General features: G+C 40.2%; 1 protein-coding gene across 1 annotated transcript in view; it reads right to left on the bottom strand.

Annotated features, from left to right (window-relative positions):
• Positions 1-1847: 1847 nt before the first annotated feature.
• LOC121453511 (kelch-like protein 14) overlaps positions 1848-27287 on the bottom strand; it is a 104346-nt gene continuing 78906 nt past the window's right edge. Inside the window, exons 3-8 of the mRNA XM_041660357.1 lie at positions 26798-26887; positions 18641-18719; positions 10012-10202; positions 9774-9932; positions 6249-6406; positions 1848-3919 (exon numbers count right to left, since the gene is read on the bottom strand). Of these exons, the coding sequence (XP_041516291.1) occupies positions 3779-3919; positions 6249-6406; positions 9774-9932; positions 10012-10202; positions 18641-18719; positions 26798-26887 (818 nt within the window). The 3' untranslated portion in view covers positions 1848-3778. The remainder of the gene's footprint in view (positions 3920-6248; positions 6407-9773; positions 9933-10011; positions 10203-18640; positions 18720-26797; positions 26888-27287) is intronic.

Genomic DNA, 27287 nt, shown 5'->3' with positions numbered 1-27287 from the left:
ACTAGGGTATGCAGTAAGGTAAATGAGACACACTTTCAAGTTACAATGTTTTCAACCTACAATCTTTGCCAGGACATGACCACACTGTCACCTGAGAAGCACCTATATTTTGATATAAAGAATCAAGTGTAATTGGAAGTGTGACATTCCTAACAATGACGTCTGGGATATCAATAGTACATACTTAATACTCACCATGTTGAAAAGGACCAGACAGCTGGGGAAAGATCATCCTGGAGAGAACAAATCCCTACTTTAAGGTGACATACAGCTTACTTAGTTGAGAAATGCACTCCCTGACCCAATCCCACTAACTTTTACCAGTTAGGAGAACATCCTGAAAAGGATGTATTTTTTTTTCTTCAGAATATGTTCTTTCTTTCTTTCTTTCTTTCTTTCTTTCTTTCTTTCACCTCAGATGTGATCAAGTATTGGATAACTACATGTCAGAGTCAAATGATGCAATCTACATGTAGACTCAAACTTGGTGGTTCCTTAAGATTAGGGAAAAGACAAGCCTGCCCTCAACTGCTTGGTAGGTCTCAATGTATTTGGTAGAAGCCCTGCTTTTCTGCTTGGCTTGCAAGATGCCAGTGGAAGCTGCATTCGAGAGGGATTTTTGTTTTAAGTATACAAGGGATGCAGTGGAAAGAAATAGAAGTCCATTGCTCTTGTTTTCAGGAACCACTATGGAAGGTCATCAGTCTTTTGGGAATTTGCTCATTTAAACAATGGTCTGGAAAACGTCAGAGTCAATTCTTCCCAGCTCACAGGCTTCAGATGCTAGGTCCCGACTTTGCATCATTCTTTGCCATGAGGGTGGCTGTACTGGATAGCTGGGTTGTGTCAGCTTGAAACAAACCTAAACTTAGCAGGGAAGAAGCTGTCTTAATTGAGAGAGCCTCCAAAAGAGTGGTCCATAGGTAACTTTGTTGAGCATTTTCTTGATTAACGATTGATGCGGAGAGCCAGTCCACTATGAGCAGTACTGCCCCTGGACAGGTGGTTCTGGGTTATAGAAGTCACAAGGAACAAGCCGGTAAAATAGCACTAATCCACGGCCTCAGTTTCTGCCTCTAGGTTCCTACCTTAATTTCCTCCCCCGACTTTCCTGTGTTGTGGGAGAGGAAGCCAAATGAACTCCATTCTCCCCAAGTTGCTTTTGGTCAGTGTTTTGTCATAGCAATAGGAAACACACTAGGATCACGATCCTCTTGCTCCTATTAGCTTCAGGTCTCGCTTCCCTCCGTCTCACCCACAGACCCTCTAATTTCCGTGCACAACTTCTTTGTCAGACCTGCTTTAAAGGGAAATCAACTCAACTACTTTGCATTTCTATAACTGATTTAATTACATATGGGCTCCCACTATTCTTTAGGAATACAGCTGTTTCTGCTGGTTACTAAGGTGTTTATAAAAAATCCCATATACATTTGGTTATTGAGTCTTGAATAATTTCTGCCTTAATGTAATGTACTTGTGATAGAAAACTTAGATTCACTCATAGAATTCTCAATTCACAACCAGTTTTCTAGAACCATTTTATAATGTTTTCATGTTGTCTGTACCATGTGTTTTTACATATTATGAGAAAGTGAAATCAACCTGCAAAGAATATCTGTAGAATAAAAATATTTAGGCATTTACATATTATAAACCTTGAAGCAATCCAGCTGATATGTGTGCTGTATAAGGAGGTGTATGAGAGACAGATAAATTGTACATAAAGTTTTATTTAAATTTTCCCCTTCCAAGCAAGCGTCATTTACATTCTAGTGCTGTACAAAATTTACATTCTTTGTGACTTTATTCACTTTTCATTTCTGGAAGTTTGTATCTCTCTGAAATACAGAAAGTGTTATGTAGAGTTTTCATAAATGCCTTTATTTAAATTGGCCAGTGGAAAAAAAATAAAGTGAAGAACAAACCTAAGGAAAGCTGAAACCCTTGTAGAAACGATGTTTGGAAGAAACAACGATGGTTGAGAATACACTTTCTGAAAGGGCACGTGCTTTTCTGGATGCTTGTGGGTGTTTCCCACGCTCTTACTGTCTTTCCTTATGTATTCATATGTTTTCAAGGAAAAAAAGGAAAGCTGATTGCACTGGTTATGTATATATATATTCACATATATATTTTTACAACGGATCCTTTGGATCTGAACATACAAATAAATACAAAAACAACGAAGATTGCACTTTTCTGTAGAAACATTGTTGGATTCTGGCGTGCCCAGCCATGGTGAGGTGCTCATGAAAGCTACCATGAGGGCATTTGTTCTCATCTGTGGCTTCCTTTACCTGGTATTTTAAACATCACATTTGTTGAAGGGGTCCAACACTTCTTTGTGATTAAAAAAATATTTAGTCACTTGTCAGTGCCAGTTGTTGCTCAAACTCAGATGAGCTTGAAAGTCAAATTCATGTTTCTGCTAATTTTGCTTCTCTGATTGGCCACAAAGAGACCACGTCATGCTCTCTTGATCTTTCTGAGTTCCTAAAGACAAGCATCAATTCTCACTGAACCCAGCGCAGGCATCTCTGCTGACGAACGGAGGAATAATGAGAGCCGAGTATCTGAAGCCAGCCAAAGGTAAGGAAATGTACTGTCAGGTACTGTGAGTTTGCAAGGTTTATTTTAATAATTATTTTAAAATATTCATTTATTTTTATTTCACATGTACAAGTGTTTTGTTTATAAGTATGTAAGTGCGCTGCATGCATACCTGGTGCAATGCTGCCCTGGAACTGGAGTTACAGATGGTTGTAAGCCGCCATGTAGGTGCTGGTAACCAAACCCAGGTCCTCCGCCTGGGAAGTAAGTGCTCTGAACCACTGAGCAATCTCTTCAGCTGAAGGTCATGTGTTTTAAGATTCAGAAAGAAAATTGAGATCTTTCTCAAGAGAAAGTTTTTCTTGTATGCCTGAATTCCTGAAAGTGATTTGTCAGCTTTTATTAAGGATTAAACAACTTGTTATGCGACAGAATTTCTGAAATATTCTGTGATGAAGTTTGTTGGTTTTATCTTTTGAGACAAATTGTCCTTATGTTCACTACATAAAACACTGTAAAAAATGAGGAATCACAAGATTCTGGGAGCTGAAGAACAACTGACTGTGCTTTGTTTTCATTTTCAAGGACAATAAAAGTCATGAAATTAAGACTCTGGCAGAGAACAATGCTAACGAGACCAACAGCTGAGTTTTCCCTGATCTCCTAAGGAGCTGTAAGGAATACAAACTATGATTGTGTAGAAACAAAGATGCCCATCTTCCATCTTCTGGGGTTCTCAGTTGCTGTGTTACCTATGGAGTTGGTGAGGAAGCCAAGCGTTACAAGTACAGAATCAAGTGGCAATGTCTGGAATGCAGGGTAAGCATTCTGGTGGGTCAGATTTTGAATCATTCATGTACAAAATATCCTCCAAATGTCAACGCCTATCACATGCAGTTAGGACACAATGCACGATACGGGTCTTAGATCTCTGGGGCCAGTCTTCTGTGGTTTCTTTCTCTTTGCAAGTTTAGCTCCACGTGAGTTTGTGTAGAGGTGGGACATATTGAAACCAGTCTGCTATGGAAGAGGCTGTCCCTGCAACAAGTTGAGTTGCAGACCACGTCTGTTTTAGAACAGGTCTCTTTTTCCCTTAGTGACTTGTAATTCAGAAAGCAAAGGTGTCTTTTGGCAGTTGTACCATTGGAATGCATGGTTCCTGCAGGACATCAGCGTCACCTGCCACTGCATCCTAGATGTGGCATTGTGCCAGGATTTCCTGCTGTTATTTGTTGTAGGGTACACAGGCTGGTAAGATGACTGTTGCACAGGCTGGGCCTGCCAGGGGTTCAGCCACATCGCCTTCGAGTTCAGTCCAGGTTCCCTTTTCTGGACAGTAGCAGATCGTAGACGACTTGTAGGCACCCTGGAACGGCAGAGCAGGGAGTACTTAGGGGAGGCGCTAGAGCAGTAACAACCAAGTCATTCTTCACAGCTTCACTGGGAAGACCAACTCTCTGCTCAGCCTAAAGCATTTCAAGTGATCTCAATAGGTTTTAAGCTGTTGTGTTCCAAGGAAATATTTGAAACTAAAATTTCAAAATTGTGTAGGTGTGTGTGTGTATGTGTGTGTGTGTGTGTGTGTGTGTGCATGCGTGCGATCAGGAGCATGTATGTGTATGCAAGTGAACATGTGTTTGCGGAGGACAGAGACAAACTCTGGTGTTGCTTCGCTCAAGTATCCATTTTTCAAGACAGGATCTCTCCTGAGTTTGGAACTTGTCAAGTAGGTTGGTGTCTGCTTTGACTATCTTCCCAATGCTTAAACTAAAGTCACAAGTCACATCGAGAGTTTTTGTTTTTATGAGGGTTCTAGAGATTAAGCTGTGGTCTTTATGCAGACAAAATGGGACTTTACTGACTAAGCTATCTACCTAGTGACAGGTAGTGATCAAACTCAAATACCTAGAACATCTTTAGTGTTCAATCATCACATCTAATCATTGGCTCCAAAATGGGAATTTTCCAGTAGGTTTGAATTAAAGAAAAAAAAGACACACATTATTATTTAAATGGTGGAAGTAAATCAATGTTAGACATTTCTTTGTTTTTATTTTTTTACTGTGGAGAATGTGAGCCAAGATAGCAAAGCATTTTAAAGTAGGCTGAAAACATCTCTGCATGTTGACTCATTTATTTTCAAGAGGCCACACAGCAAATGGACAATGACTTTAATTTTGGTGCCTTTGTCAACTTTAAGGCTAATGCATGAGTGAAAATTTCCTTGCCTAATTAAATCATAGGGAACAAATTAAAAACCCCAACAAAAGTCGTGGTGTGTTCTGAATGTATATTCTTAAGGTCTGCTCGAATGCATCTCTACTCTTGGAGTCAACAATTGGCTCCAGAACAGGCACATGTGGGAAAGTCTTAGTTTATGCATCAACTCATAGTTGCCTTCTATAATTATATTGATAATTATATTAATATATGATTAATATATTGATAATTGTATTAATATGAGGAATATTAATATATTCCTCAAAACTTTGTATCATAAACCTGTTGGGTACAAAGTAAATAAAGAAGTTATTAAAACTCCAAGTTGATCTCGTAAAGCTAGCATAGATCAATAAGGCAATGCAGAAACAGACATCCATTGTGAGAGTAATGAAACTGACTACTAGACCCGAGGTCTCTCCTGATTTGACAGAATCTAAACCCTACTCGACTTTGCAATACTGAGCTCTTTTTTCTTTCTTTTTTTTTTGACAAAAATAGCATAAACCCAAAACAAAAATGTGAATAAATGAAAAGCTTGACCCTAATCAACTCCTGACTAAGTCTAGTCTGAGGAACTGTTCTAAATGACAACACAAGGAGCTTGTTAGTCCCACAATGTAGGGTATTCTGGTTAATGAAGTGATTTGTCAACAAGTCAGGGAACACAAAGTGGAGCAGAGGAAATGTTCTAGACGAGAGGGGTCTACAGGACACAACAACCAAATATGTGTGAGACTTGCTGGATCTTAATTGGAATGTTTTGATTTGAAAAATACAACTTTTTTTTTTTTTGTAAACCCCAATAGGGAAAATTTGAGTTTGGATTGGACATGCAGTTTTTGGCTGTGATAAAATGATAGTATAAAAAATAACTTTTTACATAAGCGAATAACTTTTTTGAAAGATAAATACTGAGATCTTTAGAAATACGACATTTAGGATTTGCTTCAATGCTTTCATTTAAACTTGAAAGGAAGGGTCTATTGATGGATTGTGGCACTGACGACGGGGAAGAAAGGTCGCCCATCATTTTAATTTTTTGCTTATGTTTGGAAATTTTCATGATGGAAGGGGGAACGAAAAGCAAATTCATGCCCTAAATAGAATTAACAGACATTGAAGAATTAATTTCCATGTTTTGCTTCTTCTGGTCAGAAGCTTTTCAGATTGTTTTATTGAATGTCTACAGGATATTTGAAAAATAATTTCATTTTGACTTGGAGTTGGAAAGCAGAATTACAAACACATGGGTATAAGAGTAAGCTGGAGATGGAAGACCTGTTGTGGGACAGTGGATGGACTAGCAAGTCATTCCTACTGCACCCTACCAGTCTGTCTTCCTGCTTACAGAGCTGTGCCGCCTGCACACAAACCTGACATTCCTAAAGGGTATGGGCAGGGTGATAGCACAGCTGGGGGGAACCAGCAGAAGCGAGCACACACAGGAGGAGGAGAGACACACGGACACGTACCATACTCCAGCTGTAGCCCCCCACCAGATAAATACTGTCATCAAGCACCGCACAGCCGGGGCCACTGCGACCCTCCAGGATGGGGGTCTGGAGAATGTTCCACTGGTCGCCTTTTGGGTCATAGCATTCCACAAGCATGACGTCAAGGTGGGAGAAACCTAGGTGACAGGAAAAGGCAAGCATGGAGAAAAAGAGTGACTCCCACAGTCCTTTTAAAACGAGGAGGGCTGGAGCTAAGAAGTCAACTATTGTGTCTGTGAAGACACAAATGCATAATTTTATTAGTGAAATTGGGAGACATGTCAGAAACTTCTAAAAAACAAAAATAAACAAATAAACAAACAAAAACTCCCAAAGACTCCAACAGACTTTGGGTGTTTGGGATTAACTCAATCAAGAATGCTCAAGTAGGTATCACAAGGTTGATTGCATGGGGGTAGACTCTATTAAAATGATTTATTGTACATTGTTTTGAAAGATTTAAGACAACAATGGTCAGCACAACTAGCTTTACAAGCACCCATGCCTGTTTTGTTTTGAAGATGACATCTGCATGCAGAGGAATGGGCATCAGGACTCAGACATCTATAGGCTGAACCATATTGCTTTTCTTGAATATTTAACTCTCTCAAAATGGTTCAATCAACTAAAATTCATTGTTCTGGGTCTTAAGCCTTTCCTAGAATCTGAGTACATATAAACAACTTCAATGATGAGCAGAGACTTTTTGAAGGGTCAAGTTTTGGAGTTGGGGCTCTAAGCTCTGAGAGTCTTCTTCCTCTTTGCTGCCTCTCTGCTTTCCTGTGTGTGTGTGTATGAGTATGTATGAATGTGTGTATGTGTGAATGTGTATACATGAGTATGTGTGTGTATGTATGTTTGTGTGTGTGAGAGTGTGCATATGTGTATATGTATGTTTGCATATGTGTGTGTGTATGTGAGTGTGTGTGTGAGAGAGAGAAAATGTGTGTGTGTGTGTGTGAGAGAGAGAGAGAGAGAGAGAGAGAGAAAGACAGACAGACAGACAGAAAGAAAGAAAGAAAGAAAGAAAGACAGAGAGAGAGAGTCTGTGTTGACTAGAGGTTAACCTCAGATATCAGTCTTCAGGTCCTACCCACTTTGTCTTTTGAGACAGGATCTGCTAGGTGACCGTGAAGGTTCCACCAAGGCTTTTTAATCCCTGAACTAAAGGCAGGGCTCCTTCAGAAGAGTCCAGAACCTACATTGTTCTTGGTGACCTTGTTACAAACCCAACTGTGAAAAAAATCTGAGAGGTAGAAGGGGGGAGCACATGGCTGTAACTCATCACTCATGAAACTGAGATGGGGGTGGGGAATCATGGTTTCAAGGCTAGCCTGGGCTACATAGAAGAAAGAGGGGGGTGTTCAAATGATATTTTGTTTACTTAAATGCATGCTATGGCTGTTTTCTAGCAAATAGACATACATTAACTCATGATAGGCATACATTAACTAATATCCAGATTCTTCAGTCATAGTTAGGAAGACAAGTTCCAAGGAGTAATTTTCCTTCCTGAGAAAGCAGCCAGGCCATTTCAGGCTGCTAGCTGCTTATACACAATGACGCAGATTGGTGCGCTACAGTAGAGCAATGTGCCCACTGCCATTACTCCCCCTGGTTAAAATGAGCACACGGGAAGGATTCTAGATTCTGCGGTTCTAAGTCAATGCCAGGGGAACGTGTGCCTTCTCTGTCCTTCCTTCCATACGTACTATAGATGCTGAGTACAAGTCTCACAAAGTGACCGGGTCAGTACCCCTCCTTTACAGATATGTTGTAGTGTATGTCTTGAGCGGGATGACACAGCATTTCATTTATTTCAAAGCAGGACTCAAACCATAACCTTCCTTTGTCTTTATGACTCCCAAAACTATGTATATAATTGTTATTTATATTTAAATAATATAATAAACACACATATATATGAATATATATGAATGAGGCAGGGTCTCATGTAGACCAGACTGGCCTCAAATTTGGTGTATAGTTAAGGATGATCCTAAACTTCTGATTCCTCTGCCTACTCAGTGCTGAGATTATAGGTGTTAATCGAACCCCATGCCCATTTTCTGAGACGCTAGCCTTGAGCCCAGGGCCTTATGAATGCTAGGCAAACACGACCATCTGAACTACAGCCTCGGCCCCCTGCTTCTGTTGCGTGACTGTCCATGCTTCTGTGTGCACAGTCACATGCTTCTGATGCATGTCTGTCCATGCTCATGTGTGCACAGTCACACTTTCTCTTACTTAGACTGTTAGTGTGCAATCTTCCTATCCAAATATAATCTGGAATATAAGAGTCATTAAGACATAGATAAAGTCTTAGGAGAATGAAATGAAAGTATGCTTTATTTTGAGAGCCACAAAATTAGTCGAGAACACCGAGGTGAGGAAATAAAAGGGGCACTGAAATTGAAAGGAGCAAAAAGAAAAGAACCATGTGCAGTTGAAGACAGAGTCCTTTGCTATTGTGGGGGCGAGGGGCACGGAGAGGAGCAGGAGGCACACATTAGGGCATCATCTTTTTGGCTGAATGTGAATTTGAAATATAGATATAAAAGTTAGCCTGTGCGATTTGTATTAAATTTATGTGTAAATACAGATTAGAAAAACTTTCCATGTCTAACCTACATTTGGATTCATATATTACAGTCAGATAAGTGAGCACACTGATTTTACTATTGATACCCCAGGTATGCCTGCTTCTGTCACACTCAGGAGCTGGCGGAGATTTTAGAGTTCAATTTAGAGCAGTTTCTTAATTTTTGAGTTGAGAAAACTGAGGCCCAAAGTAGGTGAGGCAAAGCTCAGTACCATGAATCTGTTTCCCACCAAAGGCAGTGACCTAGACACCCGCATGATTCTTAGGTCACATCAATCGGAAAAGGTCTCAGTTATAAACGTATCCAGAGAAGGAAAGCAGCTAAGAACAGATTTTAAAATGCCTTAAATTATATAAAAAAGCAATTCAATTTGAGAATCATAGATCATTTGATATGCAATACTTAAAAGAAATAATTCTAAATTTAGATACCACATTTTTGCTTTAAGAAAAAAAATCCATACATTAGCTCTCTGAACCTGTGAGAACAGTTCTTTATGATTGCAGCAAAAAACAATTTTCTGGAGGACAATTCATTACTACAACTTTGGAGATAAGGAATAATTTATTTCACTGGTTTTCCTGTTACGACAAATTGTGCTTTTTCAGATATTAATGGTCTCGTTTCTTCCCCTTAGACATCATTATTCATTTCTTTAGTGCATATGGTAACTTAAACATAATCCTATCTGCAGAATTAAAACACAATAAATGCTCGCTCCAGGGTACTGTTAATTTGCACACAGTAGATTGTAATTGGTCAACATGGTTTTTACATAGTTAGCTATGATGATCTAACAAGAAATCCTGAAGCAAAGAGTGTGTGATGCAAATGTTACTGGAATAGGAACAGAATCAAACAAAACCCCAACAAACAAACAAACAAACAAACAAGAAAACACCTTTCAAATGATTCCCTCCAATTGCGTATAAGCGATCATTCATCACAGCCAAAGTGTGGATGGCGCGTTTTGTGTTCATGTCTTGTTTGCGGGCCCAGACATCCATGACAGGGTCATAACAATACAACCATGGCACATACTCTCCGTTGTGCACACCCCCTGTGAAAGACAGACACATCGGAGTCAAGGAAGTGCCTTGAACGATGGCTTTGTAAAGAAAACTAGAGAAATGGCTTGCCTGAAATATATATTTTCCCATTGTGCACTGCTCCTGCATGGGCTGCCAGAGGCTGAGGCAAAGAGGACACATAGCGCCACTCGTTGGTGTCCAGGTTGTAGCACTCCACACTGGACAGGTAGCCGGTTTCATTCCTCCCGCCAATCACATATAAATGCTTGTCCAAGCGGCATGCGTAGAAACTGGCTCTCCTATAATGAAGGAACAGCTCTCAGTAAATCTATGGGGCATCACTTTTGCAATGGGTAAGGGATACTCAGTCAGCCCGTGAAAGGGGGGAGGGCTGCAAATCTTTGACCATTACTGATCTGCCTTCTAAATCCAAGAACCTACGCAGCAATCCTAGTCATTTCCCACCCGATTAGCACCTTTGGTGTTGAAATACTAAGAAAGGAGACAGCAACTAGTGCTTTGTGTCTGGTCTTCTCTCCTTGCTTTTGATACACTGCTAAAATGTTCATTAACGCTGGGGATATTTGGTGCTTTCTAAGGATATCATAGTTCAGTAAGACACAGTGAAAAATGAGGTAGATAATGTAACAATAATAAATTATTTTGACATTCACTTTCTTTATGGTCCTTCAAGGGTCATTGTTCCCAATTTATTAGAAAACTGCATCATCAAAATTTCTCTTCAATTATCATTTTTCCCCTCCTAGTACAACTGCAAATAGAATAACTTTTGTGAACTTTGTATAGTCTTTCTATATATTTGATTTTTAACATATATATATATATATATATATATATATATATATATATATATATATTTGACTCTTCTAACAGCGATTACAGGAGTTTCATCCAGGGAGCTTTTGTTATCTAAAAAGGCTTCTGAATGATTCTAGTTCTCTGTTCAAGAAAGGCTGCAGACAGTGTTTGCCCGCTAGACTTGCAAAGGCAAAGTGTATGAAATTCATTGGAAGGACAGGTGACCAATTCTGAGGTAGGCTGTGAATTAGGAAGGTGATATTGAGAGACTAGATTTATACTTTCAGGAGAAGAAATGAAAAGAAGTGAAATAGAAACTGTGTTAATGGAAGAAGATGGAAGACATAGCTAGTCGGAGGTGAGAAGTAAGAAAGATGAAAGGTTCAGAAGTGTAAGACATTCAGAGTTACGATGGACAGGCCTATGATGACCAGGATGGCACACATGTCCAGTACAGAATCAGTATCATTGCTAAGTGTCAAGGCCCTGAAGGACACGACTTAGACTGGATTAATTAGTAGATTCTATAAAAATTGATGCTAAGATTTTTGTGCAGTGTCAAATATAATATGGACAGTGCTAAACATTTTTATCAGGTCCTCTGTATTATTTGGGAATTTTCAAGGTTGTGTGTATTAAGTACTGAAACACCTGGGGGAAATCGCATGACATCTTGATGTACAATGTGACTTACAAAACGTGACTGTCTAGTGTGGTTTACTAGGTGTGTGACCTTTGACATGGCACATCTTCCATCAGCCTCAGACTGTTCTCCAGTAACACGAAGACAGTAAGAGAACCTTCACAGGGTATATGCAGATATGTTCATGTGCTTGTATCAGCACCCAGTATTTGTTCTCAGAAACTGTCAGGTGATCTTTATCTGGATAAAAAGTTTTTAAAAGTTGGCTCTCATGAACTCTTCCTAATATTATCTGAGGCTCTAATATTAGTGTTTAGGACCAGAAATGTTTTGGACATCAGGAATCTTCATATTTAGAAATATACAGAGAAGATGGGGAAGGGACCCAGATAAACACAAAATATATTTCCGTTTTATATGAACTTTATACACTTACTTTTTGTTCAATATTTAAACAAGTACTTACATGCACAAAGTATACTTTTTTATATAGAATCCACTGAATTGAATTAGTGCAGGCGTATGGGGCCATCCATTGGACTATGGGACACATGCCTAAAAAAGTGACTTCTCCTAGCTGATAGCTACCAATAGCTCTTCAGCTCAGGTTGGGGCTTTGAAATCCCTCTCCATCCATACTAGAATTTCACCTGGCTTGATCTTCTGCAGATCTTGAGAAGATAAACACAGCTACTGTGAGCTTGCATGTGCAACAGCCAACCAATGTTCAGAAGGTAGGCATTTCATAGTACTCTTCCCTATCCTCCAGTTCTCAGTCTTCTCTATCCTCCACCCTTAACAATATTTCCTGAGCCCTGATGGGAGGGATGTTGCTATTGATGTCATTTATATGGCTGGGCACTCACAGTTATTGATTCTTAGCACTTCTACTGGTTATGAACGTCTGTACTGGTGATTTTATACAATGCTTTCAATGTGCTTTCTCTCTCTCTCTCTCTCTCTCTCTCTCTCTCTCTCTGTCTCTCTCTCTCTTTCTGCAGTGAACGTGTCATTTGAAGTCACATGTAAATCACACTAGATGAATTTCAGATTACAGATGCTCAGCTTGTGATACTGAAGCAACGGCCAAAGTGTCACGTTTGCTCAGATGATTCATCACTATTTAAGTGTAACGCTGTTTGGAGACGATACTGTGTTATCATCTTGACAGCCATTATTGACCATTTTAGGCTGATATTTTGACCATGTTCTCCTTTCTACATCTCATCCACAGTTTTGAAAGATGTATATGCTGTGGAAGGCTGGAAGGTCATGATAAACAGTAGCAATGGAAGGAATTAGAAGGAGAAAAGTGGGACAAAAAAAATTAAAGGTAGCCAAAGTGAAAGTTATTTTTTGGATTCTGAAACTGTAATAGTGTGTGTGTGTGTGTGTGTGTGTGTGTGTGTGTGCATGTGAATCTCATCCAAGTAAAAATTAGGATTTTAAAAGTGGCAAAATACGGTTCACAGAGTTGGTCCACTGACTTCTTCCACTTGAATAAACATATTCCAATTGCTTTCTAATGAATATGATCTGTCAAAATCATTTAATTCTCTTTTCTTTGCAATTTAAAATGTTTTGTTGAAAAGAATGACACACGTCTTCAGAAGGCACACATCTCATTTAATCATGGCCACAGAGAGGTCAGTGTGCTTCTTTCAGATGGTTCTGAGATGGGTTTGGAGCTCTCTGAAGGATCATTTACGGACTGCAGTTGGTTGTTTTCCTCTCTTGACTCTTTGCTACCCACCTCCCAAATAAATACACATGGAAACTCATTGTTTCTTATAAATGCCTGACCTTAACTTGGCTTATTTCTAGCCAGCTTTTCTTAAATTATCCCATCTACCTTTTGTTTCTGGGCTTTTTCCATTTCTTATTTTCACTCCTTTCTGTGTCTGACTGTGTGGCTGTGTAGCTGGCCCCTTCTTTTCTTGCTCCTTCTCTCCTTGTTCAAGGCTCCCCAAAAGCAGCATGCTCTTCTGCTCTGCCCCCACTTGAGAACCCTAGCTACACACGGTTCTTCCCTACTACTTTCTGTTGACTCTTTGCTGACTCAGACTCCTGACCCCACGTTAATTTTATTTAACAAACAAATGTAGCACATCTTCAATTACTAGTCCCCAACCACTAATTGCAGTAAAGAGTTGGACTAGAGTGTAAGGTGAGACCATGGGTTCTTCTCTGTACTGATCCAGAAGATGACATGAGTCACGAAGACCGTTGAGAGTGTGAAGAACAAGGACATTCCTTTCGGCAGTCAGAACTCCACTTCTCTAGTTCCCATTTCAGTTTCTTCTTTTTATCTGATCTGGGTCCTTGCCCTCTGACTTGATCTGGGTCCTTGCCCTCTGACACCAAGTCAACCTGTCAGAACTGGTTTCTGTTTCAGGCAGTGGGACCCCCTCTGATGATCCACCTGTACTCCCAACACCAGACACACACTGGATTTAGGGTCTAAATTGGAAAAAACAGCAGGTTTCACCTCTTGACTCAAAATGCTGTTTTTAGGTAGAAATCCCTTCTGACATGATGGTGAGTCACCCCAGATCCCCTCTCATGGCCAACTTGTGTGTCCCTGAAACGCATCACAGAACAAGGGCTTGGTGGTCTGTCTACACTGAATACCTGCCACAGTCTTAGAGTTTACCAGACTAGACCTTTCCCTCCTCTCCATAGAAAGACACACTTGGCTTGTGATCCTTTTTTTGGGGGGGGGGTGTGGGGGAGTAAATTAAGACTATTAAACATTCCTTATGGAATCACATTGTTGTAAGTTAAAATTGTTCATTTCTTCCTCCTCTCACTTCTTTTTGCTCTCACTGCCAGGAGCAATATTTAGCAAATTTTTTGAGATAAGATTACAAAAGTTTACTACTAACTTTTACAAATAAACTTTAAACCCTGTTTATTGTAAGATCTTTAAAAGTAATTTTAACTTTCAGGGTAATCTATCAATACCCCATCTCTATCTATTTATGTATTATCTATCTATCTATCTATCTCTATCTATCTATCTATCTATCTATCTATCTATATCATTTATATATCTGTCATCAATCATTTTTCTATCACTTATTTATCATCCACCTATTTATATACCTACATATTGATCATCTAGATGCATTAAATTATATTTATCCTAAAGTGTACGACTAACTTGCTGTAACCTTAACCTAGTTTGAATTGCTGACTTACATCATCAAGTTGAAAACATCAGATTTTTTTTCAAGCTGAATATTGTCTCCCACAGTTTCTTTGATAGTACTTAAGTTGGGGAATATTTTGGGCATGTTAGCTTCTAGCTTCTCAGCCAGTGAAACAGAAGGCTGTTGTTGCTCCCAAAACTTTTGTCCTCATATTTTAGACTGACTAAGGGGTAAAAATGCTTCTTTATTACAAAATATGAAGTGGCTATTTTACTTTAAAAATAGAAATTATCAAAGCATTTTTCTTGTTCTAAAGTTTTCAATTCTTTCCTCTCTTGCTGCAGAATCAAATCCTAAATCTTAAAACCAAAATAGTTCATAAGCTATGATGATATTTTGTTTGTGCTTTAACAAATAAAGGTTGCTTGAAGACCAGATTGAGGAGCTAGCCACACTAATTAGCCATAGATGTCAGGAAGTGATGGTACACACCTTTAATCCCACCACTCGGAAGACAGAGGTAGATGGATCTCTGTGAGTTCAAGGCCACCCTGGGCTACACAAAATTAAATCAGTCTAAAAAAGAAATAGAGCCAAATAGTGGTAGTGTACACTTTTAACCCCTGCACCAGGGAGGTGGAGATGGGAAGTGATATGGCTGGATGGAGAGAGGAATACAAGACAAGAGGAGACAGTAGCTTAGCATTCAGTCTGCGGTTTTGTAGAGACCCCATTCAGTCTGAGGATTCCTAGAGACAGAACCACTCCCATTTAGACTAGAATTTCATAGAAGACAGAATATAGCTAGGCAGGAAAGACAAAGTGAATACAGGGAGAAAGAAGGCAGAGTCACGGGAGGCAACAGCAGATGCTGGAGAAGCAAGATGTGAGGTAACAAGCCATTAGACTTGTGATAAAATATAAACTAATAGAAATGGGTTAATTTAAGTTGTAAGAGCTAGTTAATAATAAGCATGAGCTAATAGGCCAAATAGTACATAATTAATATTGAGCCTCTGAGTGGTTATTTTAAAAGCAGCTGTGGGACCAGCAGATCAAGAAACATCCAGTTACAATCAGCATCCATTGTTATTGCTATATTTCTTATTAAATGTATCCATCGACAATTCCATGCACGTGTATGATGCATTCAGTTTACTCTTACCCTTCCCCTCTCCCATCTCCAATCCCCTATTCCCTACAAATCCCTTTCCTAGCTTCACATCCTTTTGTGTTGTTTTGTGACTCACTGGGTTTAACCAGGGCTTTCCATGTGTTTAGGATGTGTCCCCCTGGGGCCACAGAAAACAGATAAAATACCCAGGTGTGCTTGTTTCTTCCTCCCTTTGGTTCCCTGTGCTCCTGGTGTTCGTGGGATCTTTGGTCGTGTAAGTTTTCCCTTTTTCCTCAATTATTAAAAACTAAATCTTTTGTATTGAGCTGGTCTGGTTATTTATCAATCAACCATGCCCTTCAGCCATTGACTTCCACTGTGTACATTTAAAATTGTATTTCCATTCAATCTTTTGCTTGCAAATTCATAGCTGGAAAGCATGGAATTTATGAGCTCACCCATGGTTGAGTAAGCCTAGAGGTTGTATGTCCAACTCCCTGCTGAACAGAAAGGGCACTCAGCAGCTTTAGTAGACCTCGCTGGAAGATCTGATTAGGTAAAAGAACCTAGGAATCTGTTCCCAGATCTGTAAGGGTGATTAACCCCTGAGATGACTCACAACACATTTCTCTTATTCTCAGTCAATCTGGTAACTTCTCCGCATATAAGAATGTCTCAGCAGTCTGGCAGAGAAATAATAGAAACAGGTAGAAGAGGAACTGCTGGCTTGATTCATGATCTATGTCTTGTAAAATTAACTTAAATGTTTCAATAAGTATCTCTGGTCTTGAGTTTCTCATCTATCTTGGGTTTCTTCCTCCTATGTTTAACCATCACTTAGAGCACCAGTGCCCATTGTTCTGAATGGAAGTCTGGCACTGAAAGAAGGTGCGCTCATTTGGGTGAAGGCTCGCAGCCTGCAGTAGAAATGGTGCTAGAAGGCCGCTGGGTGAGGTCTGCTTTTTCCCACTCAGCTCGGAGGGAGTTATTTGCTGTATTGGGTTGATTGTTCTACATCTTAAAATAAAAAAGGAAGAAAGGAAAAAAAAAAAGAAAGAAAACTTCTTTTACTGAGGACCTGACATGATATACCATAATGACTTCATGAGAAACGCTAAACAGTCCATCCTGTCAATGGTGGCTGCCAGGCGGCGACAGACCATAGCAGGTCTTTTTGTCAGGTCAATGAGCTGCTAAAAATTATCTAAGTAGGACCTTGCCATGATAGGCCACCCTGCCTCAGAGGAAGTCATTATAGACTATCAAGTAAACAATACACATTCTAAAAAAAAATTACTAATTAGGTTTTGTAGCAATACTTTCCATCCTTAGGGGCTCTATAGTGAGATAATTGACCGCGACGTGGGCTATGCTTCCCAAGCTGAAGGCATGAAGGTTAATTATCATGGTGTGTAGCCCCCAGTAAAGGGGATGGTGGTGATGAGAGAATGACATCTCAAACATGTGTTGACAATTCTTGTGTAAATAAAACTTTCTAGAAAATGTTTTTTTAAAGGACAAAGTAAGACAGTTTCAGTAACAGTCACTAGAAACTCACCCCCACAAGAAAGGGATGGAGTGTTCTGGAGAAAGACAGCAGGAGGCTTGTGGCTCAGGAAGTTTGTGAGGATGTGGACTGACTTGGTGATGTTTCTTGAGGCACAGTGGAGAGACTGAGAGATTTGCTTAAATGAGCCCATGGTGTTTGACATATCGTCTAGATATTTTAAATTTATAATGTGAAGTCTCCTCAAAGAGTCTCATTTTTATCTTATTATTTTAGAGGATTATTTCCTCATTTGAGACAGGGTCTCACAGGGCAGTCCAGGCTGGCCTCCAAGTCGTGATCCTCCTGCATCCGGCTTCTGAGTGCTGGGATTGTAAACACGCGCTTCTGTGCCCATCTAAGCGAGTTTTAATTCATGTATGTGAGGTGGGAAGATATTGATCTTCTTACTACATTTAAAATAGATTTATACTGTCTTGCTGTAGAAATCCCATTTTAGAATATATGCTATTTCATGAGGATTTCTTTTAATATGACATTTGTGCTAAGGCTCTAATTTGATCTCACTGCAATCTGCTTGAATGATAAAACAGATGTGGAGGGAGTTCATTTTCTGAATAAGGAAGAAAAACACAACCGATGGCTTCTTCTCTAATTCTTGATGATGATGAGGAAGTAAGCTGTAGTTTATTGACATAATCTTATTGGACAATTTACTTAAAAAGATGTCAAAAGAGTCAAGTGCTCAAAATCTTACATACACATACATTATCATAGGTGTACAAAGACATGGCATTATGACTGAATACAGCTAGAAGAAAGAAAATATCTATCCATGCTGCCCTTTGGCAGCTAAGAGACTCGGGCAAACAAACTATGCATAAAAAAATGGGATGGCAATTTTTTGTTTTGTTTTGGGGGACAGGGTCTCATGTAACTCAGACAGGCCTTGAGCTTCCTGATCTTCTCGCCTTCATCTTCCATGGCTGGCTAGGACTCTTTTTTAAAGCTAATAAATGGCCTGTTCTTAAAGAAGCACATATAAATGACTTGAATTCTTGCAATATTAAACTTAAATATATATTTAAATGTTAAATTTCCAGTTTTAAAGTTATATATTAGAGCTAATATTGAATACTTCAATATTTAATATAAAAGCTTTTGTGTTGACATGCAGACCACTGTGAGGGTGACATTCTGTGTTTTGAGAACTCACATATATTACTATTGATAATAACCACATAACCGGTGGTTAGGCAGTTTTTTCCAAAATGTGATCACTAAAGTCCAAGAAGTTAGGCTGCATTATTTTTCTTCCTATGTTAAGACAGAAACATGACTTATTCTTTTTTTTTTTTTTGCATTGGTAAAGATAGCAATGCAACTTGGGAACCAAGGTTAGTACTTTGCCTTGTGTCTTTCATGGACTCTGTCCAGTGGTCCTTAGCCACGCTTCTGTACAGCATTCCCACAAGTCTCCAACAAAAGAAATGAGCACTTACCTTTCTTGCATGGGTGGAAGTTGGATCCAACTATTAAATCGGGGATCATAGCGGCTGACAAAATTTGTGCTATGTTTTCCTGTAAAAATACATTTGAAACATTTAAAACCTAGACCCCTTTCTTGGTTTGTACACTTACCCATGTTTAAAACCTCTGTTGTCAGATTTAGGAAGCATGAATTAAGTCAAAGGACTCTGTAGCACAGCCTAAGAGACAGGAAGGAACTTCCTCGAACGTGTTTCCTTTCCCCATTCTCTTATTGCTGTGGAAAGACTCAACACAATCAACCATAGCAAAACCAAGTGCTTCATAAAGTACTCTTTTTAATCAGCATATTAGTATAATTTTTCCTATATCTTGATATTTTTGTGTTTTAAAAGCAAGAAGCTATTGCCTAAAATTTCTTTATTTAGAGAATTCCTTGTATGATATTTTTGGTTAGTTTATTTTAAATAAATTTTCTTCCTAAAATTATTAAAAACCTATATTCTAGAAAAGTAATAACAGCAAACAAGAGAAAATAAAGAAAAATGCATGCCTACTTCTCCGTTATTAGCAGTTATTTTTACTGACCCAAGAACCCTAATATAGTAGAGACTTTTGTCCCCTCATGGAAATAACATCCGTCATGACAATCAGTCTTGTGTCACGCTTATCACAGGAGCTCTGTGTGTGCATTTGGGAGATGCACCGTTGCTGTGACGTAAACACAAGTGCATTTGCTGGAACTGGAGCAAGCGAGAGTCTTCTGAGCTGCTTAGCCAGCTTATCCCCTCTGTTGAGCTTAAAAAGCACATTAGAGCTTCAAAGGTATTAAAATGGATCTTATTTTGCATACATATTGACATCAAAGCAAGAAATGGAAGTGAAAAAGTATATTATGCTTTTCATGTAATACTAGAGGTGGTAACCGACTCACACCTGAGGCCTCGACCCTAAACGTTGCCTTTGCACATGGCTTGTAACTAGGCACTGGGTACCAGATGCCGCCCCAGAAATAAGCAGAGCATACACATGTATGTGCACACATGGTTGAGATATGGTCAAGTTTGAAATCTATTTTACGAACTTGGTCAAATACCATCTCCTTTTGTGCAAGAGAGAGTGTGTCACTAAGGATGGCGGTCTGAGTTTAGCCTGAGGGACTAGCTGGTTACGTCACACGATTTGTTGGGCTGACAAAGATTTAGCAGGGATTAACTATAATCTAAGGCCAGACGTTATGAAGTCATCTTTGTACTTAACCCAGAGAAGCCTATAGGATATCAAAACAAGGCAACTGCTAATCTAGCTACTGGATAATGCTACCACTGCAAATCTTGGGAGCCATTAGCTTGGAGTTACTATTTAAATGTACAGGACTAGATGGAACTATTTAAGAAAAGAGGATGGAATTGGAATGTAAGGAGTCTTAAGAGTGACTTCTGGGGTAGGGAAAACAATAAAACAACAAAAGAAAGCATGGTATTTTGAAAGCCAATTAGTGTTTGTGAAAGAAGGAAGGAAGTAGCTGAGACAGTGAGTGCATGGCCTTGACAAGTGCTGTTTCTGTGATCTGGTGCTGGGTAAAGTCAGTGGGAACAACTCAGGAGAGACTCATATATAGGGACACAGAGGTAAGAGGTGCATAATGATTCCTAGGACTTCTGAAGACAATGGAAGACTAAACTAGAAGACATGGCATCAAGGGAGTGTTTTGGCTGCCAGGTGGTGGGGGTGCATGCTTTTAATCCTAGAACTCAGGAGGCAAAGGAAGGGAGATCACTAAGTTTAACGTTATCCTAGTCTACAGAGAGAGTTCCGGACAGCCAGGGATACACAGAGATACCCTATCTTAAAACAAAACAAAAAGGGGGTGTTTCGGAGGTCATTTTTAATGTTTTAAGCTCAAAAAATCATGTAAAGTTCTTGAGCTGGCAAACAGGACCAAGAAACAAACCTTAGATTTGAATAGAAAGAGCATCAAGAAGAAAACACAGTGAGAATCTGACTTATCCTCAGGTGTTCATGTGTTGAAGGCTTGGCTCCTGCTTCCAATGGGCAGTGTTGCTGGGAGAAGATTGAATCTCAAGGGTGCTAATGAAATCAATGGATTAATCTAGTAATAAGTTCATCACTGAATGGGCTAGTAGTGTGTGGAAGGGAGAAGCCAGGTCCTTTCTAGAAAGGGTCACTGGCTGGGGAAGTGGTCTTTTCAAAAGATGCCCTGGTTTTGAGCAGACGAGAAACTCATAAAACCACTCAAAAGATTTTAGGGGTTGCATGGATGTGATTAGGAGTTCATTCCCATGCGGAAGTGTTGGTAGTTCAGGACAACTGATGATAAATGAACTTTAGCTGGTGACCCACAGAAAGATAAAGACGGTAAGGATGACCCAGATATTGCACATAGGGAGGCTCCAACTCAAGTAAAAACTATCCAGAGTCAGCTGGATATTTTGAGTGATATTTTCTGGGGGAGGGTAAATTTGTCATAATTTTCTTGAAGATAAATGTATTATTTTTGGTACTCCAGTTTCAAGGTTAATTCCAAACTGCATTTAAAGACTAGAAATGTCCACAGGAGTCAGAACCCACCTACCATGGGTAAGACTGTTTCTGTATGAAGAATTTCTGGTTGGAACAAAGGGTCTGCCATGTCTGTTAATGGGTCAGAGAAGTGGTTTTGTGTGCTGGGCAGCAGTGGCACAATCCAGAAACCTTCATTTCTGGAAGAATGGAAGTGAACTTGACTCCCAGGGAAGGTTCAGGACAGTCTTGTTTGAAAGGGTATGAGTTAAGAGAGCACCTCCAGAGGCAGGGATGGTGGCATGAGAGAGGTACAGGTGGAGGACTGGGAAGATAAGCAGGGCAGAGTTTTGAGGTTGGCAGATGAGATAATGAGCCTCATAAAAGTGAAAAAGTGGGCTTGCTATTTACTTTCCTGGGGCTTACAGTTGAGCGTCTTCTCAGGGCTTGAGGGGTGGCTACACATGAGGAATTTTATTTTAACTCTCCTTCCCTCTTCTCCATCCTCTATCCATCTTCTCCCTCCCCTCTTCCATCCTTTCCTATAATTACTAGTCCCTGTCTCCTCTCCTCTCTTCCTCTCTCCGGTCTTCTCTGCCTCTCCCTACTATTTCCCCTTCCATTTTCCATCCTTTTCCTTTTTCGTCCCCACTCCTTTCTTCCCATCTTCTCCAGTCTTTCTACTCTCTTCTCTTTTCTCTCTCATTCCCATTGTCTTTCCTTTCTCTCCCCTCCCCTCTTTGCCTTCATCTTCCATTCCAGAAGGGTCTCAGGAGTAGTCTAGACTGGCTTCAAACCCTGCATCCTCCCCCCCCCCCCCTTAGTGCTGGGATTACAGGCTTGCCCTACCACATTGAGGTCTTCATTTTCTTTCTGACTCTCCCTTCGCTTCTCATCTTGTGAAGATGCCCCATCACCAGACACCAGTGATGATTATTAATAAGTGAGGAAATGGGACAGTTTTTAGTCAATGGTACAGAGGAACAGAATTGGGGAGGAAAATCCCCTCTGAGTTGTTTGGGGAGTTAAAAGTGGTAAATGTAGATCAAGTATCTATCTATCTATCTATCTATCTATCTATCTATCTATCTATCTACCTATATTCCAAAAGCACATATGCATATTAAATACATCCCTATTGCTAGGATGTGAAGCAAGCTGATAGGAAGTAACATTTCCAAAGTAGTTTAGTAGAAGACTTTGTGTGTACACTGCTAGCTGGTCCAGCAATTTATGTTTTCTGACCTCCACTTTTGGTCTTGAAATCAAGACCACCAATATATAGAATTGTGTATTTCTGCTCAATGAAGAACATCCTTATGTTATATGAGCATGATCTGGAATTCAAAATTTTTTATTTTTTCAAGATACACCTCTCATGAACCATTTTCATATGAATAGATATTGAACTTGAGTTCTCATGTTTAGACAGATATATATGCATATAACATTTGAGCCATATATTTAATTGCTCTCTCATATAGTTATTACATGAAAATATTTTACATTAGCACCAGGTATTTATTCTCTGAATTAGTTTTAGTTGCACAGGGCATGGTGATATGAAAATCGCACATTTCTGAGAGGTTCAAGTCCTCTCAGTGTTTTCAGATGTGAAATGACTGGAGCTTTTTGTGAGCAAGTGGGAGACTCTTCCCACTGTTGCAGCTCTTGGTGAGACTAAGGGCGAATCACAGGTTTTTTTTTTTTTGTTGTTGTTGTTGTTTTTTTAAACCGCAGTTGACCATATGGATGAGAAATACTTACTCAGACAAACCTATCATGGAATCAGTTCCTTTCCTGTCATGGGCGGTGTTTCCCTACAAGGATACTCTTCAGGCTCCCTCTGCACATAGAAAAACTCAGGCTACCATAGATTCTGACTCACAGGTGCTTCTGAGGATTCATTGAAATTTCAGCATTTTTTTTTTCTGACTGAAATACTGAGTGCTTATCAACTATCACTGCTAATTCTAGCAGAGTCTACTGTGGTTGGGCAGATGGGAAGAATGTGTAGGTATGTGCAAAGTATTTATGGAACTGTGGTAAACAGTTAGAGCAAATAGCCCAGGTCCCTTAGAAAAAGATGCAGCCACGTCTTAGTTGTAATGTTGGCTGATCATGGCCACAGGTACAGCTCTCACTGAATAGGCTGCCTTGCCTGCTGCTCTTACCTTCCACCTGGGGAAGGCGCCAGCCAATGACTTGTTAGAGTGCTTTTTAGTTGTAATACATTCCTAGTTGACAAGGGGAACCAAAGGCTAGCTTACTTGCCGCTGGTATATCCAGTTCCCTTCTGTTTAATGAAGCCAAATTTCCATTTGGAAGTTTCCAAGATTTTAAAAAGGAATTTTATGGATAGCCAGAGATGCCAGGTCTGTAACTGGGTTAACACTGAAATTAACATGCAACATATATAAGCTCTTCTAAAACTGCCTTCTGAGCTTCCTAGCAGCTAAGTCGGAGAAGGGACATTGATTGGCATGATCAGTGATGCTGATTACGCGCCCCCCATGCCCTGGCACTCTGGGCTGACATGGAGTGTTTCCTATGTGCCATGTGAGTCTCCTATGTTGTGCTCTGAGGTTCCAGTGAGCGGCTCCAGCTCAAAGTGTGATTGTGGATTAATGAGTCTTTCTGCCAGAGCGTGTTCATGCAGGATTTTAATCCTGGCTGCCATTTGTTTCCGGGTAGGTAGAGTGAAATCAGCATATTCCAATGGTGTAGTATGGGTTTCTCAGTTAATTCAAAGACAAAATCTTGATCCTCTTGACTATTGATAGGAATATCCTCTAAATTTTCCCCAACTTCCAGACTAGTTCTCTTGGAGATATTTTTGATTCTAAGTTGAAAAGCAAGATAAGAAGTTATGTTTTCTGGCCTATGCTTATGGAGCAGATGTGGTGTGTATGTGTGTGTGTGTATGTGGGCACGCACATGCGTGTTGCTCACACATATGTGCATGTGTGTAAAATGTGTGCAGAAGCCAGAGGTCAAGCTTAGGTATTGCTTCCCCAATGCCCTTCCCCTTTTTTCTGACAGGTTTATTTACTAGCCTGGCTTTGAACAGGCTGGGCTTGTTGGTTGGTGAGCTCCAGAGACCACCCCTCTCCAATCCAACCCCGGCACTAGAATTAAAAACATACACCACCAGGCCTCGCCTTTCATATGAGTCCTCAGGGTCAAACTTGAGTCCTCAGGCTTGTACAGCAAACACTTGATCAACCAAGCCATCATGCCGAGCACCTCCCAGGAGCTGGTTTCATCAGTTTTGGAGGAGGGTAACACTTGGACTGGCTATGCTAGCACTGTGACAAAGTATTTTCATTGCATCAACAAAGCCCTGGGTTTAAGCCCTAACACTGAAAATAAAATTAAAAAAAAGACAGGTATCATAGCTCATGCCTGTAATTCCAGCACTTGGGAAATTGAGGCAGGCCATTCATGAGTTTGAGGATAGCCTAGGCTGCATAGTGAGGCTGTCTTTTTTTTTTTTTTTAAGGGAAGACTCATACGTGTAGACTCATAAGTTTTCTTTTCGTTTTGCTTTTGAAAGCCAAGCTGTGGTGGGGAAGATTGATAATTTTAACAGAGACCTGTAGAAGAGTGTCCAGAAAGTACATTGTGGTCGGAAATAGGACTTCTTAAGTTTTTCTTTTCATGTTTTAAATTTTTAAAGAACATTTAAATGATTGATTGATTGATTAATTGTGTGTGTGTGTGTGTGTGTGTGTGTGTGTGTGTGTGTTAGGGGTGTTGTGTGCATGCCATGGTACACTTACAGAAGTCAGGACAACCTGTGGGAATCAGTTCTCTCCTTCTACCTGTTGGTCCTAGGGATTGAACTCAGATTATCAGGCTTGGCCAAGAGCTTTCCTGGCTAAGTAGTCTTGTGGGTCTTGGGTTGTAGCTTTAATCTGAGCCTCTCAAGAACAGATTCTTTGCTGATATAAATCCAGTGGCTTGCGATGTGATTACTTGTGCACTCTATACACTTCCAATACAACAAAGATATAGAACTTGAAAGCATCTTCTTTGCGTAAGGGATCTTGTATGTGTGTGTGTGTGGGGGGGGTTGCATGTGTGTGCACTTGTATGTGGATATGAAATGACAACCTCATCTGTTATTCCTCTGGTACTGTCCACCTTAACCTTACCAGGCAGGCTAGATAGACTAGCCAGGGACCCCTAGGAATCCCCCTGTCTCTTTATCCCTGGTGCTGGGATTACAGCATTGCTACATTTCTTTCTTTCTTTCTTTCTTTCTTTCTTTCTTTCTTCCTTCCTTCCTTCCTTCCTTCCTTCCTTTCTCTCCTCTCTTTCTTTTTAAATCTAGTTTCTTGGGATTGAATCAGGTTCTCGTGCTTACATGACCAACACTTAACTGACTGAGTGGTCTCCCTCTTTTTTAATAGGGGGCAGTCTGACTTATTTTCTTTTATGATTTTCTAGAGGGAGCAGATGTTATGATTTTTACACAATTTGCCTTGGTGCAGATGCTGAAAGAGAGCATTCACAGTAAAATAGACACAGTATATTTAATTTCAGTGTGATGTTCTGAGGTTTTAAAGTAAAAATGTGTACCTGCAAGCTGGTTTATGGTGTCTTAGTTATAATTATCACTGTAACACAGAAGGCTACAACTGTGGCTCTTCCCTCACTTGCAAGCTTTCTAAAACAAATCACAATCATTTTGCATATTCTGCAAGACACAGTGTTTTCATATTCGATTTGGGATGTGTACCAAAAGGTTTTCTTTCATTTAGGAAGGCATCACAGTTATAGGAAAGATGGCAGGTAACCTATGGAAGACACACTTATAAAAACTGCCAAGAAGACAGTAGGCGCACTAAGTTTTTGGTCCTACTTACTGCAAAAGAACTTGAAGCAGGGTTCCGAGCTGTATGAGAGAGAATATGCTTATCGCAACCTTGTTCTCATATAGACAGAGTGGGAGGAGAGTAATGGGTGAAGATCTGAACAGCTGCAACTAACTCAACCTTCCCCTGGGAGTCCTTGCTTCTGCTGGTGGCATTTCCCCAGGGATGGATAAGGACAAGGGCTGGGTATCACTGTGAAGCTAAGTCCCCTGAGAACTGGCACTTGAATGCTCTGTTACATATGTCCTCAACTAGCTCCTTGAGTATCCTCCCGCCCTCCATCAGCCAACCCCATGACCTTTCATTTGCCTGTGTTGCACAGAAACATATTTTCAACGCTAAGTATAAAAGAACTGGACAGCATCCCTTTACAGTGTGTACTTGTTCAACATTGCTGTGGTCTCTTGGAGCGGTTGACCCAAAGCTCATCTGCGTGGAAAAGCTTTGTTTCACAAGATGACGGTATTTACAGGTCGGAAGTTTAGGAGGTAGACTGTATGGGAGGTCATAAGTTCATTGGAGCCATGTCTTTAGGTATTGTGAGACCCTGCTTATCCTCTCTCTTTCTCTGCCACCATTGATGTTATAATGATTCTTTGCTCACTCTGTGATACAGGGCTACCATCCACTGCTCCCATCAGAACTGAAGCACACAGTACCTCCCAAACCATGACCTCAATGAACCTTTTCTCTTTAAAGTTAGTGGCCTCAGATATTTTGTTGCCCAGTTGAACAAAGCAGCTACAATTAAAACCGTTCAATAGTTACCATTTGGATTCCACTGGTCCTCTCCACCCAACACGAACAGGAAGTTTTCTACCTCTACAACGCAGTGGTGGGCACTGTTGTAAGGCATAACTGGAATCAAGAAAAAAAGGACATGTAAAACTTTCCAGTACCTCAGCTTACCAGCTATGTACTTCACCAACGTGTATAAAACATGAGACTCCGTCAACAGGCAACCACATGGCTACCCACAGCTCCTACGAGTCACACACCCTGGCTCAGTGGTGTGTTCCCGGCAGTTTCAAGCCCAACCTCTTTTGATTAATTTTGCATCGTGTTATTCTAGTCAAGAGCAGCCTGCCTGCTGCTTTCTGTCCTGGAGCTCTCCTCATCTACCCAATGGTGGGGGTGGGGGGGGATAGGTTTCTATGGCAATGACTGACACTCCCAAATGGTCAGGGCTGGCAGCTACTTCCTGAGAGAAGTAACTCTGAATAATGTAGGACCATTTGCTGGCAATCTTTCCACAAAC

The sequence above is a fragment of the Microtus oregoni genome, unplaced genomic scaffold (assembly GCF_018167655.1).
Source record: "Microtus oregoni isolate MIOR12 unplaced genomic scaffold, Mior012 000011F_ref0000422, whole genome shotgun sequence".
Lineage (NCBI taxonomy): Eukaryota > Metazoa > Chordata > Mammalia > Rodentia > Cricetidae > Microtus > Microtus oregoni.
The sequence above is the reverse complement of the archived record's forward strand: the minus strand, read 5'-3'. Positions and strand labels throughout refer to the sequence as shown.